General features: G+C 41.1%; 1 protein-coding gene across 1 annotated transcript in view; it reads right to left on the bottom strand.

The window, feature by feature from the left end:
* The window catches only part of sptbn5 (spectrin, beta, non-erythrocytic 5), a 132,828-nt gene that overhangs the window by 71,119 nt on the left and 42,506 nt on the right, over positions 1 to 19,203 (bottom strand). Inside the window, exons 28-32 of the mRNA XM_031891412.1 lie at positions 13,588 to 13,720; positions 11,454 to 11,599; positions 8,879 to 8,993; positions 6,232 to 6,342; positions 2,295 to 2,474 (exon numbers count right to left, since the gene is read on the bottom strand). Of these exons, the coding sequence (XP_031747272.1) occupies positions 2,295 to 2,474; positions 6,232 to 6,342; positions 8,879 to 8,993; positions 11,454 to 11,599; positions 13,588 to 13,720 (685 nt within the window). The remainder of the gene's footprint in view (positions 1 to 2,294; positions 2,475 to 6,231; positions 6,343 to 8,878; positions 8,994 to 11,453; positions 11,600 to 13,587; positions 13,721 to 19,203) is intronic.

Below are 19,203 nucleotides of genomic sequence, written 5' to 3'. Positions count from 1 at the left end.
TGTGATATTAGGGGCTACAAGCTGCATCACATTATTCTTGCTGCAAAGTAAACAATGTCAGTTTGCTACTAAAACTCTAACAGTGTTACTATCCATACACACAGAGATGATAACAAGTACAGGTATGGGACCTGTTATCCAGAATGCTCAGGACCTGGGGTTTTCCGGATAAGGGATCTTTCCATAATTTGGATCTCCATAACTTAAGTCTGCTAAAAATCGCTTAAATATTGAATAAACCCAATAGGATTGTTTTGCCTCCAATAAGGATTAATTATATCTTAGTTATGATCATTTACAAAGTACTGTTTTATAATTACAGAGAAATAATTTTTAAAAATTAGAATTATTTGTTTATAATGGAGTCTATGGGAGATGGCCTTCAGAACTTTCTAGATAATGGGTTTCCGGATAAGGAATCCCGTACCTGTATATATAATAATTCATCTAAAAAGTAGATAAAAGTTTTTTTTCCTGACTCTGGGTAACCTTTCCTATTTTCCAAAACTCCCAGCACCTGTAATCTATGCTCAATTCCTAGCACCATCTATTTTGTTCATGAAATCAAATGCCCTTGTGGGAATTTATACGCTGAGCAACTTCTAGTCAAAATGGGATTAACAAATGAGTACCCAAGATTCCCCTGTTACATGGCACTTTTTTGAGCATGCCCATCTTGTTTCACAAATACAATGACAGTTCCAGGAAGCAGGTAACAGCAGAGGAATAGAAAACATGGTTAGGAAACTCTTAAAGCACGAGGCCTATTGGAAATGGAGGCTCAGGACACTTAAGCCACAGGACTAAATAAAGAATGCAATCTGTCTCATTAACTTGATAAGTGGATAGGTTTGGCTTCTAATGCACAGATTAATTTTCAAAGAGCCTTTGATCTTTGCTTTAACAATCATTGAATAAAACAGGGATTATCTATTTTTATGCAGTTGGGAGGATGTATTAAAAGTTGTTAATGGAAAAATATGGACAATATGACAAATTATTGCTTTGTGAGAACAATTTTACCTTGGCATGAATTAAATATAGCATTTGCGAACCCAGGAATTTAAGTTGGACCCATGAGGCAGTGGAATTTCTTTTTCAATTTCCCCTTAATGTATTTGTGGGTTCATGCACCCCCATTTTATTAATGTATGAGATGAAATTTGTATGCCCTTAACTTTATAATACTTATCCTTATATTATAGAAACTGTCAGTGACCTCTGGGGAGTCCCCGTAATGGATCTGAACGCAGGAGGGAGATCTTGCTTTAAAATGTTGTATGCATTGTATGCATTCTCACCACCATTCAAAATAAATATAGGCTCTGTGCCTTTTGTAAGCAATTGGATTTATTAACTAACAGTAGACAAATTTGTCCCAGTGTATGATTCCAGTTTCACAAGACTAAGCAAAGCTAAATGCTGATTACTTGCTATGGGTAATGGCAAAAGAGAATAATAATGAATAAGCCCAAGCCAGAGCCCCACCCTCTGGTTGCTTCTATAATTCAGCTTTGTGAGCTCATTTGTTGGCACTGCTGGAGCTGCTGTGACAGTGTGACAATTTTACTGCCAATCAGCTGCTCCTGGCACTGTTCTAAAACATATATATGGTCCCTATTTAGTGGTGTTTGTCTTTAAGTTAGAAATAGCACATTCTGATTCCAGAACACGTCATGTATATAGTGAAATGTACCCCCTATTGTAAAAGGATATTATAAGTCAGCAAGGAGTTCAAGGACCATATAAAAGAACAAGGTTGAAGGCCGAGTGCTTTTGTACAGGTTATTATTCATTATAATACATATGTTTCAGTGAATCATGTGAAAGAAAATACATCACTAAGCTCCAATTACAACTGATGACATCACTATGCACCATTTATAAAGATATAATTGACAAGATATTCATTGCTGTAGTGTGTTATGGATATTACAATTTCTATGAATTGGAAAGCCTTAGCCTTACAGGTATATATTTATTCACATAGAGGTCCACACACATCATTTTGCAATTCCAGCTTGCAGAGATTGGGATCCAGGCAATAATTGCTGAATGCTCTTATAAGGAGGATGCCTCACAGACATACAGCTCTGTTCCAGATTATATTTATCTCTGATTCTCAGCCAACTTGCGTCCCCCTGCAGACTACATGTGATTCAGCTTTTGAAATCATTCCCAGCAGCTTTCACAAGATAGAATTCAACAACACATGACTTAGCATATTGCTTTAGCATGTGGTGCAGTGTTTTTCTAGCATGGGATAAATGACACTAATGGCCCTCATGTCATACCATGGTTAAGAAGAAGTATAATTTGCAGGCTTGCTCCAGGTCTGTCCTCCGTTTCTCTACTTTGGTCTTCAGTAATTCCCACTTCTCCACCACCTCCTGTTGCTTCTGTTGCAAAGGGACTCTCTGGTTGGTGGTACATCGGGGCAGAGCCTCGTCTGCTGCATCAATCACTTCTTGAAGCTGCACAAAAACATCTTTTGTCAGTAAATATAGCATATTGCAACTAGAAATTATGCTGTTATACTAAAAGAACATTTTCTATTTGTTCATTATTTGTGCTGATTAACTGTGCTCTTTCCCTGTCTACTTCACTTAATACCTTCATAGACCCCATTCCCCCTTTTCTATGCATCTTCCCTCCATATCATTACCCCACTTTCTCTGGGTTTTCCCATGTTATGCCTCTCTGTACCATTTATCTAAGCTTTATACAGAAGTAGCCGAGTGCGCCTTGTAACAAAATAATGCACTGAGCACCCTCTGCTCCTCATCTCTATAACCCATAACCCTCTGTGTTTTCTCACTGCACTCTAGAGAGAACTTGAGAAGATGGTTATTCCATTATATATAGAAGGGCCAGTAGTCAGACAATTCACTGTACCTCCAAAATGACCATGGTGGTAAGTACTGTACTTAACAAGACAAATTACAGGCAGTTGCCTGCATGACTTCACCTCTTGGGATAAATGAAAATTTACCCCAAAGTTTTTTCTTGTATAAGAAAAGAATTAGATTTAACAACACACTTAAATGAATGAGTTAAAAACAAAGTATTAAAACTATTATTAATTAAAAGAAATAGTAATTAAAATTATGTAATAAAAGAGACCTTTTGCCCAGGTGCAGTAACCCATAGCAACAACATTTACTGGTCACCTGTTTAGAATAAAAAATCTTATTGGCTGCCATGGGTCACTGTACCTGCTCAAGCTTAGTAGGGCCCATTTACTGCATGCAGGAAATGGTGCAAAGTGCAAAAAATAGGTGTCATGTTTATTGCACTTCGCCCTGTACTTCATGAAGAAAAATTGCTGCAGGTTTGCAGTCAAAAACAGAAACCTGTGTTTGCCCCATGAATACAGTGCTGCCTGCATTGGGCAGTGCTATATTCATAAGGGGTGGGTGGGGGGAAGCATATTTCCATCCAGTACCTTACACATCCCCTAACTTGCGCATAATTACAGATTTTTTATTTAGCGTGAGGTGAAGAGCACAGACAGATGCCAGACACACATTTGCGGCCCTTAGTGCTTTGGCACTTGGGGGGGCGCAGTGGGATAAATGATCCCCAGTGCCTATTTGTAACATATGGGGATATGAGCATAAACATTTCAAATGAACAATTGTTTTTGCCTACTATGAACTGAACAACCTTCCACCCTAAGCCATAAGACATGATCCATTCCTCACAGATGTGAGCCAGGGAATATTGGAGGGAATAGTCATAGTTGACCATTACTACCAAATTACTATATAGCACTTGGGAAACTTAAAGAAGTACTAATAACTGCTGAAGCACTGTTGCTTCTATGTAACAAGCAGCAATTAGCATGGATCAAGAAAACAAATACGGCTTGTCACCAGCCTTTTTTAAGCCAATCACCTGCCTTATGCCATGTGCCAGTGTATCATTCCAAGCCTGGATAAAGAAGAATGTTGCATGACTAGACTTGCTATATTTACGGCTCGGCAAGTAATGAGTGTGGTAAGCCAACTTTATTTACACCTGTGCTTTCAGCCATATTGCTTTTAAATGCAACAGTGCCAGCATTGGATATAAATATGTATTATAGATCTAAAAGGAAGAGGATTGTGTACCTAATGCTGTAGTTCTTTTTGTACTCATTAGGTTTTTAATGGAAGAACATAACTACAGAGGAAGCAGACCCTGTGGTTGCAGGGCCCAAAAATAAACAATTAATACATTGTAGTGAAAAAACAATGACTTTCCAATATTTTGGGGCCCCAATAACATCTAGTTATGCCACTGATTTTAGTTACAGGTACATTGATGTAAAAGCTGCTATGGGAATTCCAAAGGGTGTCAAATTGGTAGTCTGTGTTTTAACTAAATTATGACATTATAGAACGGAAACACATGTACCTGGATACTGCATCCCTTATGGGTAAAATGAAGTGCACTAACAGTATCTATTGGCAATTAGACTAGAGGGCTCTTAATGTTGTTACTATAACTCCTATAGCAAAAAAAATTGCTAAAGTGCTACACAACAGTCCACTTGCTTGTTGTAGTGCCATCCTTACTGCCAATGGTAGATACCAAGATAAATACCTCTTAAAAACACCACAGCACCAAATAATTAATTGTGCCAAAACAACAGGCACCATTTCCTGCCTATTCCCACCCTTTTAATAAAAGTTTAGGAAATGTTCCCTGTTTTTTGGCACAATAAGTTGTCTTTTCCCATATTTTCGAGCTGTAGTAAGTGCTGGGCTATATATGCTTAATATAACTCCTGGTATCTTCTCTAGGATACTCGGAAGTCTAGTTCAGTTATAGAGGAACAGGCACATGCTGCCACCTTGGGAGCTGCTGAGAAAGTCTTCTTCTCCCGTGCAGCAGATGGGTGACTACTGCTGTCGATACGGACATGTTTTTTGGAGAGTATCATCACAACCAGAAGTTCACATAGGAAATATTATTAGCTAGTTTAATGCAGGATGCTTTAACTTATGGCCCTTCAGCTGTTACTGGATTTTAACTTAGAGAATGTGACTGCTGGCAGCTGTAGAAGAACAACAGCTGGACAGCTTCAGTTTGGAAATCCCTTCCTTTATTATGACAGACTTCTTATTTATTGTAATGTTGTTAATGAACACTTTTCTAACTGGTCCTATGTGAGGAGGTATAGGGTGGTAACCCTTATGTGGTTAATTCTATATCATATATATTTAAAAAAAAATAAAAATTGGATTTTCTTTCGTGCGATACTTTTTTTTGCAAATGGTACTGCACATAAAACAGCAAACTCCATAAAAAAAAACATTTTTTGCCGTAGTAAACTATAGTCAAAAGGCTAAATTTATCAAAAGTTGAAGTCATAGGTTGCCAGAAGTTTCAATTACACCCTTTAATATATATGCTCCTACAGTAAATGCCACAGAAAGTAATGAAGAGTGGTGGAATTTTTCTCTGGTGACCTGTGGCTTTTTTGATAAAAAAGAAAGCCCAAATGTGTGATATTTTTGTTACTGATATTCACTTGTATCCCTCATGTGCCCAATCTGGAAGAATGTCAGAGGAAAAAAAAGACCTTCAGGCTGGAGTTGAAGAGCTCAAGACCATTCTTAGAAATTGCTGCTTGCTCTTACCCAGGAGATGCTTTTGTTTATTTCCTATTATGAGCAGGATTTTCATTCCAAATGGTTATCGTGTATGTGCATTTAAATCCATATCATATTAGATGGGGTGTAAGCACAGTTGAGAACTGCTGTTATTATACCAGCTGGAGTATCTCACGCTATTGTATCATTGCCCAATGCTTTATTAGGAATCACATTTGAAAGGTATTTGAGATATTATATTTTGAATATATCCATGGATGAGTTCACTCATAATAGTGAATGTCTTTCTTTCTTCCTGCTCATAAACCTAGGGCTGCATGCCATGGAAGGATGATCAGAGTTTCAGTTAAGCAACAGCTGGTGAGCAAAGTGAATATTCTCAATTTAAGAGGCAGAGAAATGCCTAATCCCATTGATACTTAATGGTTATTATCACCTAAAGAATACATTTTCTGGCCCCCTTTCTTAGCCTACAAGAAAAAAAAAAAATAAAAATATATATATATTGTATATAACACTTCAAATCCAACCTTTCTATGTACCACCAAGCATCACTGAAGAACATGAGGAAAAATGTATTGGAAACATATGGTACCTCTTGCTTCTGTACACATATTGTGATGGGTAATACCTGATGTTCATTCCCAGACAATTCATGTTCCAGGGCTTCTTGTTTGCGTAGCTGGGACTGGACTCCACTGAGGTCTTTTGCAATGTCATCAGGAACACTTTTTGATTTTTCCTGTAAAGATATGTTATATTAAAACTAAAGACAGAATATGAGCAGTTTATTTTTAACATTGGACCCGACAATTACAAAATGCTTATAAAGTATGTTGCTCTTCTATCAAATGCTCAGATAATAAACATGGTGTTGTCTTCAGCAGTCAAATGTATTGTACTGGAAACCTCTACTTTACATTAGTTATCAATTAAGGACATATAGCTCCAAAAATACATGGGCTTTTTGGTTAGTATTGACACAAATGGTTGCTGTACTATTTTTAATAGCCAGCAGCTCTGGGGGACATAATTTATGCCAACCCCATTTCCTAATCACCTTCGGTGCACTGCCCATCTAACATGCCACCTCCCCTTCTCCATTCTTGGAAATGTACCTGTGCAATGTGGCTCCAGGAGCTACAGATTCCATATCAGCATGCGCAAGCAAGATTCCAGACTCAAAACCAACCTCATGATTTCCACTACCACCAGTCTCTGCTATGACATCAATTCATAACTTTAAACTTATGCCCAGATTTTAAGTCTGCTGTCTTAGACTGCCAGTTTGGGCTCTGTCCTTTGCTTTAATACATGTATATTTGTGCTGTCAGAAAATGAGCCTGCCCTATGCTGCCTGTGTGTGCCATACTCTGCCTTCCCTATGCTGCCTATGTGTGCCATACTCTGCCTACCTTATGCTGCCTTTGTGTGCCATACTTTGTCCTATGCTGCCAGTGTGTATACCTACACAATTTTGCTGGGCTACCACCAATTATTGTGGGTATGGTCTTAAAAGTGCTTGTGATAACATGGGTGTGGTTTAAAGTGGGTGCAGTTTAAAGAAGGGGAGTGTTCAAAACTGTGTAGGCCAGAAAAATTCCAGCCCTCGGTACCACAAAAGTTAGACAGCACTGATATATAGTATCATTTTAAAGCTGTATGCTGGTATGCTGAAGTGTATCTTCTACTCCCCATTATATTCCTTTGTCACTGTAGATACTTACCCCCTCCTATATTTTTCACAATTCGCACTATGCCATATGTGATTCAGCACTGCCTTCTATCACTCTTCACTAGGTAGCTCTAATGCCTACAGTGGCACCCAAATATATTGCCATAATATAGCACCTTACCCAAATATTGGAGTTGTTTTTAATTCTGTGCAAATTCTCTTCTTCTCCTCTGGATCTAGATTGTACACAAGGCTGAGCCCATTGGACTCTGAAGTTCAGTTAGTTTTAAGGAGCTTTGCTACACTTACCTTGAATTTGAACACTGGCCTATAGTACAATTTCAGAAGGGATAATAATAATGTCACTACATTAAGGGGCATGGCATAAATAAGGTTGTTAGTTGTGTGCCAACCTTTACAGTTTTGTAAAAAGTGTCAAATCATAACTTTTTTACATTTACATTTTTGCCTTGATCATAGAGATGAAAAATGAGGATTTGCAAATTACATTGTGGTCCATATATTGTGTTTTTTTCCACCATTACAAAGTAGTTCACTCAGTCAACATTACACTGGGATTATCTTGCATCAAAGAGCACCTCCCTATGTGCCTTAACTTGTAAACCTTCCATTTTATCTGCATAGCAGGAAGACTAAAATCACTTCTTCAGACAGTTGTATAATTTATATGGTTAGGATTTCTTTAATTAAGTTGTCAACTTCCTAGAATTATAGGGTTATTTCCAATTAGAAGTTATTTCCTGCTTAAAAGGCAGAAATTAAAAGCATGCTGGTTAAAGATGTTCCAAAGAATATTTTACTAGTACAAACACAGGCCTGGACTGGAATTTAAAATGGGCTCTGGCATTTCAAGTACACAGAGGCCCAATAAATAGTGACTGTCTATGGCATCTTAAAACAGCACCTCTGGCATTTGCCAGCATCCACAGATTGCCAGTCTGGGCCTGAGCACATGCAGTAACTATGTTTCACCTGAAAGCAAGAAGGGATATTATTCAGTTGAAAGTTGTCCAGTGATTGACCCTGAGGGGCAGAGTACTGAATGCTCGAAGCTTTAATTGTGAGTATATGACTGGCATCTGTGTTCTGTTTCTCCTGCTTAATAGTTAAAGTATTTCAATGTTGATTCAGTTAATAAATCCTTTACTGTTTAAGTTCAAGAATCACTGGTGCCCATTTTACTCTCTTTAGCTGAGAGATATAGTTTGACTTTACCCTGGCTCCAACATATGAGAGGGCCACAAATGTAGATTAAAAGTTAAATGAAAGTCTCATGAAAGATTTATTTGCAAAGCTTATAGTCCATGGAACTGTTGGTAAATCCAATGAACTATAGCCTTATAGCTGTATGACCACAAACTTCTTGTAGGGGAAACATTGGAGGAGCAGAGTATACAATATGCAGTGTCAGTTGTTATTGGTATATCCTATACTCAATGGCATATATTCAAGTAAATGTTTATACAACTGTGTTCATCTTCTAAGCTATACTCAACCAACTGGATATGAAGCTGTAAATAGTAAGGGGCAAAAACCACCAGTGTGTCAACTCAACACAACAAAGGAATTCTGAAATATGAACCTTTATTTGAGCCAGGGCTTCTTTGAGGTCCCAGAAACTTTTATGCACAGCCTCAGCATCCTGCAGATGTTTTCCCCTTTCTCTGGTTAGCTGCTGAAGTTCTTCCCACGAGGCTCTGTAGAAAGGAGACAACAGTCATTTTTAGGTACTTCATGAATTTGCTTCTGTTTGGATGGATTTAATCTCCTAGAAAAAGGATGACAGAGCAGCCTTTCCCACTTTGTTAAATGACTAATCAGTCATAAATGTTTACAGATACTTAGAACTTCTATCATTGTTGCTGGAAAGCTGGGAGTCTACAAGAGAGAATTCAAAGTCAGAGAGAAATGTAGCCAAGGATTTTGAAGAAGGAGGTCTGTAAACAACTGCCACCCGCACAGAGAGAGGGGGGAACAGCTGAACTGCATGCACCTCAAAAGATTGAAACCTAAAAGTAGGAGGTATAGGGATTAGTTTAAACCAGCAATGAGGGGAGAGCAGAACCCCTACCCCTCCCCCACGACCAGTAATGCAGAGAGTATGAGATAAGTAAAGGCCGCCATAGGAGAGAGCTACCAATAGCATTATCATTCTGAGAGAGCCAGGTCTCTGTTAGGGCAAACAGGTGAAAAGACTTGGAGCAAAACAGATCATGAATTAAAGTGCAAGCTGTGATGGGTCTTTCATCACTCTACAAAATAGCTAACCACTCACCGCAGCATTCTAAAATCAAAAGAGATACACTGAGCTATTTAGCAACCTATGTGGTCAGAATTTGAGGGCGTAGTCCCAAGCCTTCTCTCCCAAAACACTGAATTGCCTATCTAGCTGTTTCTTGGTTAACTTATCTAATGCAGCTTCTTGATAGTTACATTAATTTGGAAAAGGCAATAACTTGTATGCAACTCTATGTGCAAATACTGTAGCAATTCAGCTATTTGAAGTAAGCTTAATCAAAAAGATCAAAAGTCAATGAAGAAATGCCAATGGGAAACCCTAAAGAATACAATAGGTGGGGAGATTCCTCTCAATCTGTCCCTCTCACTTTTCTCACGTTTCATTCACTGCTGTCCAGTGACGTTTTTATGAAACTGTTGAAACGAGGATGCTGTTCTTAAGTAAAAATATACTAAAAAATATATTGGAAATAGTAAATCCAAAGTCATGCATCCAGCCATGTCCTTATGCCAGTTCTGATCTGGACGACAAGGGCTAAGGCAAGTGTAGACAACCTCATAGCTTTTCGTTCTGCAATTTCATATGAGAGTTTGGCGTGACTGAAATATCTAGTTGATTCAAGGCCAGTAGTCCGGAAGAGGTTTTATTTGCCAATCTCATTTATGACTGAATGATTCAGTGCCTGACATTCATTACTAATCTCTGCTTCCTTCCGCCCATTTTCTCCCTCCTCACCTGAAGGTTTATAGGTAATGGAATGAGCCAGAAAAAAACAGGAGCCAAAGGGATCAAAAAGGAATCTTAAACCAGTTCTAATGTCAAATCAGTAGAATAAACCAGAGACAGCTGCTGACTGCTAAGAAAGGCAATACAGTCCTACTATTGTAAAATCCTGTGCAGACAGACTATGGAGATGGGAATGCTCAGATCAGTGTTGCTGAAACCACTGACAAAATGATACCAAACCCTGCAGATATAAATTCAGCCCCGCACTTTTAACAAAAAAGAGTAGTGTCTACTGGCCAGTTCTGTCTGCAAACAGTAGAACACTGCATTTTCAATACAGCATCCCAAACACATGTATTCCAGTCAGATATGGGCACAACCTTTCAGCAGGTTGCATAATTAAAATACTTTTTACTTTTAGAAGTATGAGAACAAAGAGAACATACCTAAGTTCTGAGTCTAACCTAGTTATAGTTGTTTCAGTTTGCCATAACCTCTATCCTAGATAATATTCTCTTGCCTGGTTATAGAGCAAAGGTGGCCATACATGGGCCAATTTCAGCTTATCTGCCCCTGTATACGCACCACCGGAGGGCCTCCCTGACCGACATCTGGCCTGATATTGGCAGATCTTGATCAGGCAGTTTTGATTTTTCCGTCGGGTATATGGCCATCGGTTCAGGGACTGCATCAACAAGCCAATGTCCCCAAACTGACAGCACCTATGCCCACTGTTTTAATTTGATCGTTTTGTCCAGCCCTGTATCATACACTTAGCAATTAAGGTAATGTTCTGAGGTCCGGTGGCACTGCTGTTACATTGTTGCAGTTTAAATCATTTGTACATACACCTGATTTTCACAAGTTACCAGAAATCTATCATCAAACAGTTCCGAAAGCAAAAGTCTGAACTGGTGGCAATGGGTAATTGCACTGGTGAAATTTAGCACCTTCAGTAGATCAGCCCTATAGTCCACAGGATTTGGAGATGCCAAAAGGACCATAGGACACATAATTTAGTTTGACAATATGTTCTTATAAAGACTGAACATAACTAAAGGAATGAAGAAATACTAAAAAAAAATAGCATTGTGAGCTGTAAACAGATTACCTGTACCTGTGCATAAAGTAACATGTTAATTTGCATTCTGAAAAAAAGAAATGTATAAAGTTATTACACTGATTAAGTTACCTGAGCTCCTTTTGTTTTTGCACAATCAGCATGGATTCTGCGTGTCCGCGATCCAACAAGCTATCTGCTATCCTCTGGCATGCAGACATCCTCAGGCTAGCTGGCTCCATCTGGTGCTGGAAGGTGTTAAACTTGGCCTGCAAATGCTGTGGGAACAAGGACAGATGGAGGGAAGCAAAACGGTATATTTGGCCTATGATATTTGATTTTCTAACATGTAATATTATATGTGATATGTCATATTCTACAACATACTCTCGTAAGATAATTACTTAAACACTGTGTTTACACAGTCCCTGACTATTGTGTTGCAAACCAAATTGTAAATCTCATTCTCAATCTCACAACCATAAAGAACAGTGCTGCCCAACTTCTGCGGTGCCGAGGGCCGGAATTTCTCTAGCATACATGGTGGAGGGCTGCTAATGGAAACCAGTTTTGACCACTCCCTCTTTTAAACCACACCCACTTCAAACCACACCCATTTTATCACAATGGTGATAGTGCAGCAAAAACCCAAATGCTTGGGCAGGGATATCAACCATCATTCATATGTGAAAGAATTATATTATGTCATATTAAGACATACCCTTAAATCCATATGCCTCCTCCTCCTCTGTAAATAGCACAGCAACCCCCAGCACATAATTATGCACCGTAGGGACCATTTAATGGCTATTTCCAACTGCTAACAAACTCCCAGAACAAACCCCTGCCTGGTTCACCTCCCATAGGCAGCATAGGGCAGGCAGAGTATGGCACACACAGGCAGCACTCTGCCTGTCCTATGCTGTCTGTGTGTGCCATACTCTGCCTGCCCTACCTTGCCTGTGTGTGCCATACACTACCTGCCCTATGCTGCCTGTGTGTGCCATACTCTGCCTGCCCTTAGCTGCCTGTGTGTGCCATGCTCTGCCTGTCCTATGCTGCCTGTGTGTGCCATACTCTGCCTGCCCTATGCTGGCTGTGTGTGCCATACTCTGCCTGCCCTACCCTGCCTGGGTATGCCATACGCTACCTGCCCTATGTTGCCTGTGTGTGCCATACTCTGCCTGCCCTACCCTGCCTGGGTATGCCATACGCTACCTGCCCTATGTTGCCTGTGTGTGCCATACTCTGCCGGACCTTAGCTGCCTGTGTGTGCCATGCTCTGCCTGTCCTATGCTGCCTGTGTGTGCAGAATATTATATAGAAATAATTAAAGTATTGGAGAGGACCTAAAGGAGAACTAAAGCTTAACTAAAGATGTAGTCTAGAAATGTTTGCACATTATGTTTTGGGCTTCTCTTCCAGCCCCAGGCAACCACAGCCCTTATCAGGGAAGATCTGTCCCCCAAAGATGCCCCCAGTAGCTCCCCATCTTCTTTATCGCTGATTCTCTGCACATGCTCTATGCTGCTGTCAGTTACTGAGCTTAGGGGCCAATGCACAATATACTATTTATATAGAATACATAAATCTAAAGGTGAACAACCCCTTACATAAAAATATAGGGTTTATTTTCAAAGAAAGGTGCTAAATTGGACAAGTGCAGTTGAAAATACCAATCAATCAGTAATCAGTAAGTTTTGACCTGATTGGTTTCTATTGGAAACTGCCATTTGGCATCTATGTTTGTAAATGAGCATTACACTCCCTAAATGATAGATGTAAAGGTGTTGAAAAAATTGTCTACAAAAAAGATATTTAGTTCTAAATAAACTGAGACACAGAGAGGGCTAACTTATTATAATTAATAGAAGATAACAGCAGTAGCTATTGTGCTTATAATGGAACGGAAGCCTTGGAAGAGTTTGTTGTGTTACATAATGCTATAATATGCCTTTGTATTTTACTGCTGCAGAAAGTGAAATAAAAAGAGCTTCTGTTCTGTTTGTTATTATTGTTTAGCCTAGTAATTCCTCACGGCCCAAACTAATGAAAAGGGGGGCAGGCAGAGTTTAGCAAACAGTTGTTGTGTTTTTTTAAACCAATGGTTGTAGGCACGTACAGCATATAATTGCTGAAAAAAGATTCTAAGTTGTCTACTCACAAAACTCTTTGGAGATGATTTGGCAGATAAACAATCACCATTGGCTGGTGGGCCTACTCTACATGCTGCAGTCTCCCACCATTCAGGATACACCATGCTTACCAGGACTTGCTCATAGTCATTTCCACAGTCCTCGGAGCTAGCCAACTGCCTCTGTTGGTTGATCCAGTCCTGCAGATCTGCAGATTCTCTGAGATATTCATACAGTGCCAGAGATTCCTCAAGCTTTCCCCACCTACAGAAAAACAAAACTAAAACTAGAAAGGGAAGTTTGAGAACAAACTTCATGTTGGGTTGAAAAACGTGTCACTGACGGTTTTCACTGAATGAAACCTGATCTGTTGTTGGCTCTGCCCACTTTTTCTAACCTTGGACCACAGTTATATAGTAAAAACCACTGTGCAAAGTTTGGGGACCCTGGTTTTAATGGTGTCTAAATGGCAGAAATTTAAATTTCCCCAACAAGTGACATCTGACTTTAACCTGGAACTGCAGTTACCCAGTGACTAACTCTGCAAAGTTTAGGGACCCTAGGATTAATAGTTAAAGAACGGCAGCAGTTTTAATTTAAACCAATAAAAGTCAATAGGTGAATTGTGATTGGTGGTTGGTGGGTGTGCCCACTTTTTCTAACCTTGAGTCAAAGTCACCCAGTGACAAACAGTGGGCCCCCTGGCATAAATAGTGTGAGAATGACAGCATTTTAAATTTAAACCAATAAAATTCAATTAATGAAATCTGATTGGATGAAATTTAATGGGTGGAAATGGATTGGCTGTTGGTGGCTCTGCTTTCCAAAGTTTGGGGACCTTAGTATTAATATTTAAAGAATGTCAGCAGTTTAAATTTAAACATATGAAGTCTATAGGTGAAATCTGATTGGCTGTTATTGGCCCTGCCCACTTTTCTAAACTTGAACATAGTCACCCAGTGACAAACTGTGCAAAGTTTGGGGACCCTGACATCAAACCAATAAAATTCAATAGGCAAAATATGATTGGCTGTTGGTGGCTCCGTCCACTTTTTCAAAACTAAAACTGCAGTCCCCTAGTGACCAACTGTGAAAAGTTTGGGGACCTTGACATTAAACATGTGAGAATGGCAGCAGTTAAAATTTCCCCACTGAAAACAATGAAAGAAATGTGATTGGCTTTTGGCAGCGGTAGTCACCCAGTGACTGACTGTGTAAAGTTTGGGCACTCTGGCATCAAACCAATAAAATTCTATAGGTGAAATATGATTGGCTGTTGGTTGCTCTGCCCACTTTTTTAAAACTAAAACTGCAGTCCCCTAGTGACCAACTGTGAATAGTTTGGGGACCCTGGTGTTAATACTGTGAGAAAGGCAGCAGGCTGAATTTCCCCATTGAAAGTCAATAGGTAAATCTGATTGGCAGTTGGTGGCTCCACCCATTTTTTCTAATCTTGAACCGCAATTACCTGGTGCCTAACTCTGCAAAGTTTGGGGATCCCAGCGTTATTACTGTGAGAATGGCAGCAGGTTGAATTTCAATAGGTAAAACCCGATTGGCTGTTCACAGCTCCGCCCACTTGGGCATCCAACAATCATCATATTTTATATTCAGGCTGACCCCATGATGGTGTGATTCATGTTTGGGGAGTGTGGCCTCAAAGCTGTAAGTGTGGCAGCAGTTTCAATTTCCCCATAAAAGTCAGTGGGTGAAATTTGATTGGCTGTTGTTGGCCCCTCCCCCTTTGGGGGTCATCCAATAAATGTTGCTGTTTCATTCGGGGTGACCCTATTATTATGTTATTCAAGTTGGGAGGCTGTAGCTTCAAAGCTGTGAGAGTGGCAGCAGTTTGAAAATTTTCCCTGTCAAAGTCAATGGGAAAATTGGGGTGTTCGGTCGGAATGACCATTTTTTTAGAGGGGGGGGTCGGGCCGTACCATTTTTTGGAGGGGGTCCCCCCTCTCAAATAAAATGGTACAGTCCGACCCCCCCTCCAAAAAAATTGTATGGTCCGACCCCCCTCCAAAAAAAATGGTATGGTCCAACCCCCCTCTCAAAAAACATGGTACATTCCACCCCCCTCCGAAAATGGTACAGTCCGACCCCCCCTCCAAAAATTCGTACAATTTTTTTTGGAGGGGGGGTAAGTACCATTTTTTTGTAGGGGGGTGTCGGGCCATACCATTTTTTGGAGGGGGGGGGGGTCGGACCGTACCATTTTTTGGAGGGGGGTCGGACCGTACCATTTTTTTTAGAGGGGAGGTTGGACCATACCATTTTTTGGAGGGGGGGTCGGACCGTACCATTTTTTTGGAGGGGGGGGTCGGAACGTACCATTTTTTGGAGGGGGGGTCAGACTGTACCATTTTATTTGAGAGGGGGGGTCGGACCATACCATTTTTTTGGAGAGGGGGGGGTCAGACCGTATCTTTTTTTTTTAGGGGGGTCGGAACATACCATTTTTTTGAAGGGGGAGGTCGGAATGTACCATTTTGGTGGAGGGGGGTCAGACTGAACCATTTTGGTGGAGGGGGTTGGACCATACCATTTTATTTGAGGGGGTCCGATTGAAAATCTTCCCTGTCAAAGTCAATGGGAAAATTGGGGTGTTCAAAGCGGCGCCACAAAAAGACGGGGGGCGGGATCGCTTAGAAAAGCACAAGCAATCTGCTTCGTTATAGGGTGAAGAAGTGTGGAGAGTTTGGGTGTTGTACCCCTAAAACTGTAGGAGGAGTAGCATTTAGAATATGGGGTAAGACGACAAAGAAGAAAAGCAGAATAATAAGCTGAAGTCAAAGAACAGTAGGTTGGGTTTTTCAACCCAACATAATAAAGCATTGGGGATGTCCAGTTCATTGCACATCTGCACATTATGCCTCTAGGGATACCACAATGAGAAATATATATATATTGCACTAGCACTCCAAAGACATTATATAAAATGTAATATAATGTAGTTTTTCTTTTCTCTATGGCTCCACCCATTTTTTCTAACCTTGAACCGTAATTACCTGGTGCCTAACTCTGCAAAGTTTGGGGATCCCAACGTTATTACTGTGAGAATGGCAGCAGGTTGAATTTCAATAGGTAAAACCCGATTGGCTGTTTACAGCTCCGCCCACTTGGGTATCCAACAATCATCATATTTTCATTCAGGCTGACCCCATGACTGTGTGATTCATGTTTGGGGAGTGTGGCCTCAAAGCTGTAAGTGTGGCAGCAGTTTCAATTTCCCCATAAAAGTCAATGGGTGAAATTTGATTGGCTGTTGTTGGCCCCTCCCACTTTGGGGTCATCCAATAAATGTTGCTGTTTCATTCGGGGTGACCCTATTATTATGTTATTCAAGTTTGGAGGCTGTAGCTTCAAAGCTGTAAGAGTGGCAGAAGTTTGAAAATTTTCCCTGTCAAAGTCAATGGGAAAATTGGGGTGTTCGGTCGGAACGTACCTTTTTTTAGAGGGGGGGGTCGGGCCATACCATTTTTTGGAGGGGGGTCCCCCCTCTCAAATAAAATGGTACAGTCCGACCCCCCCCTCCAAAAAAAATGGTATGGTCCGACCCCCCTCTCAAATAACATGGTACATTCCACCCCCTCCAAAAATGGTATGTTCCGCCCCCCCTCCAAAAAATGGTACAGTCCGACCCCCCCCTCCAAAAATTGGTATGGTCAACCCCCCTCTAAAATAAAATGATTCGTACAATTTTTTTTGGAGGGGGGGTACGTACCATTTTTTTTTGGAGGGGGGTGTCGGGCCATACCATTTTTTGGAGGGGGGGGTCGGACCGTACCATTCTTTGGAGTGGGGGTCGGACCGTACCATTTTTTTTGAGAGGGGAGGTTGGACCATACCATTATTTGGAGGGGGGGGGGGGTCGGACCGTACCATTTTTTTGGAGGGGGGGGTCGGAACATACCATTTTTTGGAGGGGGGGTCGGACCGTACCATTTTATTTGAGAGGGGGGGTTGGACCATATCATTTTTTTTGGAGGGGGGGTCAGACCGTATCTTTTTTTTTTAGGGGGTTCGGAACATACCATTTTTTTGAAGGGGGAGGTCGGAATGTACCATTTTGGTGGAGGGGGGTCAGACTGAACCATTTTGGTGGAGGGGGGTTGGACCATACCATTTTATTTGAGGGGGTCCGATTGAAAATCTTCCCTGTCAAAGTCAATGGGAAAATTGGGGTGTTCAAAGCGGCGCCACAAAAAGACGGGGGGCGGGATCGCTTAGAAAAGCACAAGCAATCTGCTTCGTTATAGGGTGAAGAAGTGTGGAGAGTTTGGGTGTTGTACCCCTAAAACTGTAGGAGGAGTAGCATTTAGAATATGGGGTAAGACGACAAAGAAGAAAAGCAGAATAATAAGCTGAAGTCAAAGAACAGTAGGTTGGGTTTTTCAACCCAACATAATAAAGCATTGGGGATGTCCAGTTCATTGCACATCTGCACATTATGCCTCTAGGGAAACCACAATGAGAAATATATATATATTGCACTAGCACTCCAAAGACATTATATAAAATGTAATATAATGTAGTTTTTCTTTTCTCTATGGCTCCACCCATTTTTTCTAACCTTGAACCGTAATTACCTGGTGCCTAACTCTGCAAAGTTTGGGGACCCCGGTGTTATTACTGTGAGAATGGCAGCAGGTTGAATTTCAATAGGTAAAACCCGATTGGCTGTTCACAGCTCCGCCCACTTGGGCATCCAAGAATCGTCATATTTTCATTCAGGCTGACCCCATGACTGTGTGATTCATGTTTGGGGAGTGTGGCCTCAAAGCTGTAAGTGTGGCAGCAGTTTCAATTTTCCCATAAAAGTTAATGGGTGAAATTTGATTGGCTGTTGTTGGCCCCTCCCACTTTGGGGTCATCCAGTAAATGTTGCTGTTTCATTCGGGGTGACCCCATTATTATGTTATTCAAGTTTGGAGGCTGTAGCTTCAAAGTTGTAAGAGTGGCAGCAGTTTGAAAATTTTCCTTGTCAAAGTCAATGGGAAAATTGGGGTGTTCGGTTGGAACGTACCATTTTTTTAGAGGGGGGGGGTCGGGCCGTACCATTTTTTGGAGGGGGGGTCCCCCCTCTCAAATAAAGTGGTACGGTCTGACCCCCTTCCCAAAATGGTATGGTCCGACCCCCCTCCAAAAAAATGGTATGGTCCGACCCCCCTCTCAAATAACATGGTACATTCCACCCCCCTACAAAATTAGTATGTTCCGACTTCCCCCCCCCCCCTCCAAAAAAATGGTACGTTCCGACCCCCCCCTCCAAAAAATGGTACGGTCCGACCCCCCCTCCAAAAAATGGTATGGTCCGGTCTTCCCTCTCAAAAAAATGGTACGTTCTGACCCCCCCCCCCTCCAAAAAAATGGTACGGTCCGACCCCCCCTCCAAAAAATGGTACGGTCCAACCTCCCCTCTCAAAAAATGGTACAGTCCGACCCCCCCCTCCAAAAAAATGGTATGGTCCGACCCCCCCCCCTCCAAAAAAATGGTATGGTCCGACCCCCCCTCCAAAAAAAATGGTATGGTCCGACCCCCCTCTCAAATAACATGGTACATTCCACCCCCCTCCGAAAATGGTATGTTCCAAACCCCCCCCCTCCAAAAAATGGTACAGTCCGACCCCCCCCCCCCCTCCAAAAATTGGTATGGTCAACCCCCCTCTAAAATAAAATGATTCGTACAATTTTTTTTTGGAGGGGGGGTACGTACCATTTTTTTTGGAGGGGGGTGTCGGGCC

This window comes from Xenopus tropicalis, chromosome 8, assembly GCF_000004195.4.
Source record: "Xenopus tropicalis strain Nigerian chromosome 8, UCB_Xtro_10.0, whole genome shotgun sequence".
Lineage (NCBI taxonomy): Eukaryota > Metazoa > Chordata > Amphibia > Anura > Pipidae > Xenopus > Xenopus tropicalis.
This window is presented reverse-complemented; position numbering and strand designations above follow the sequence as displayed.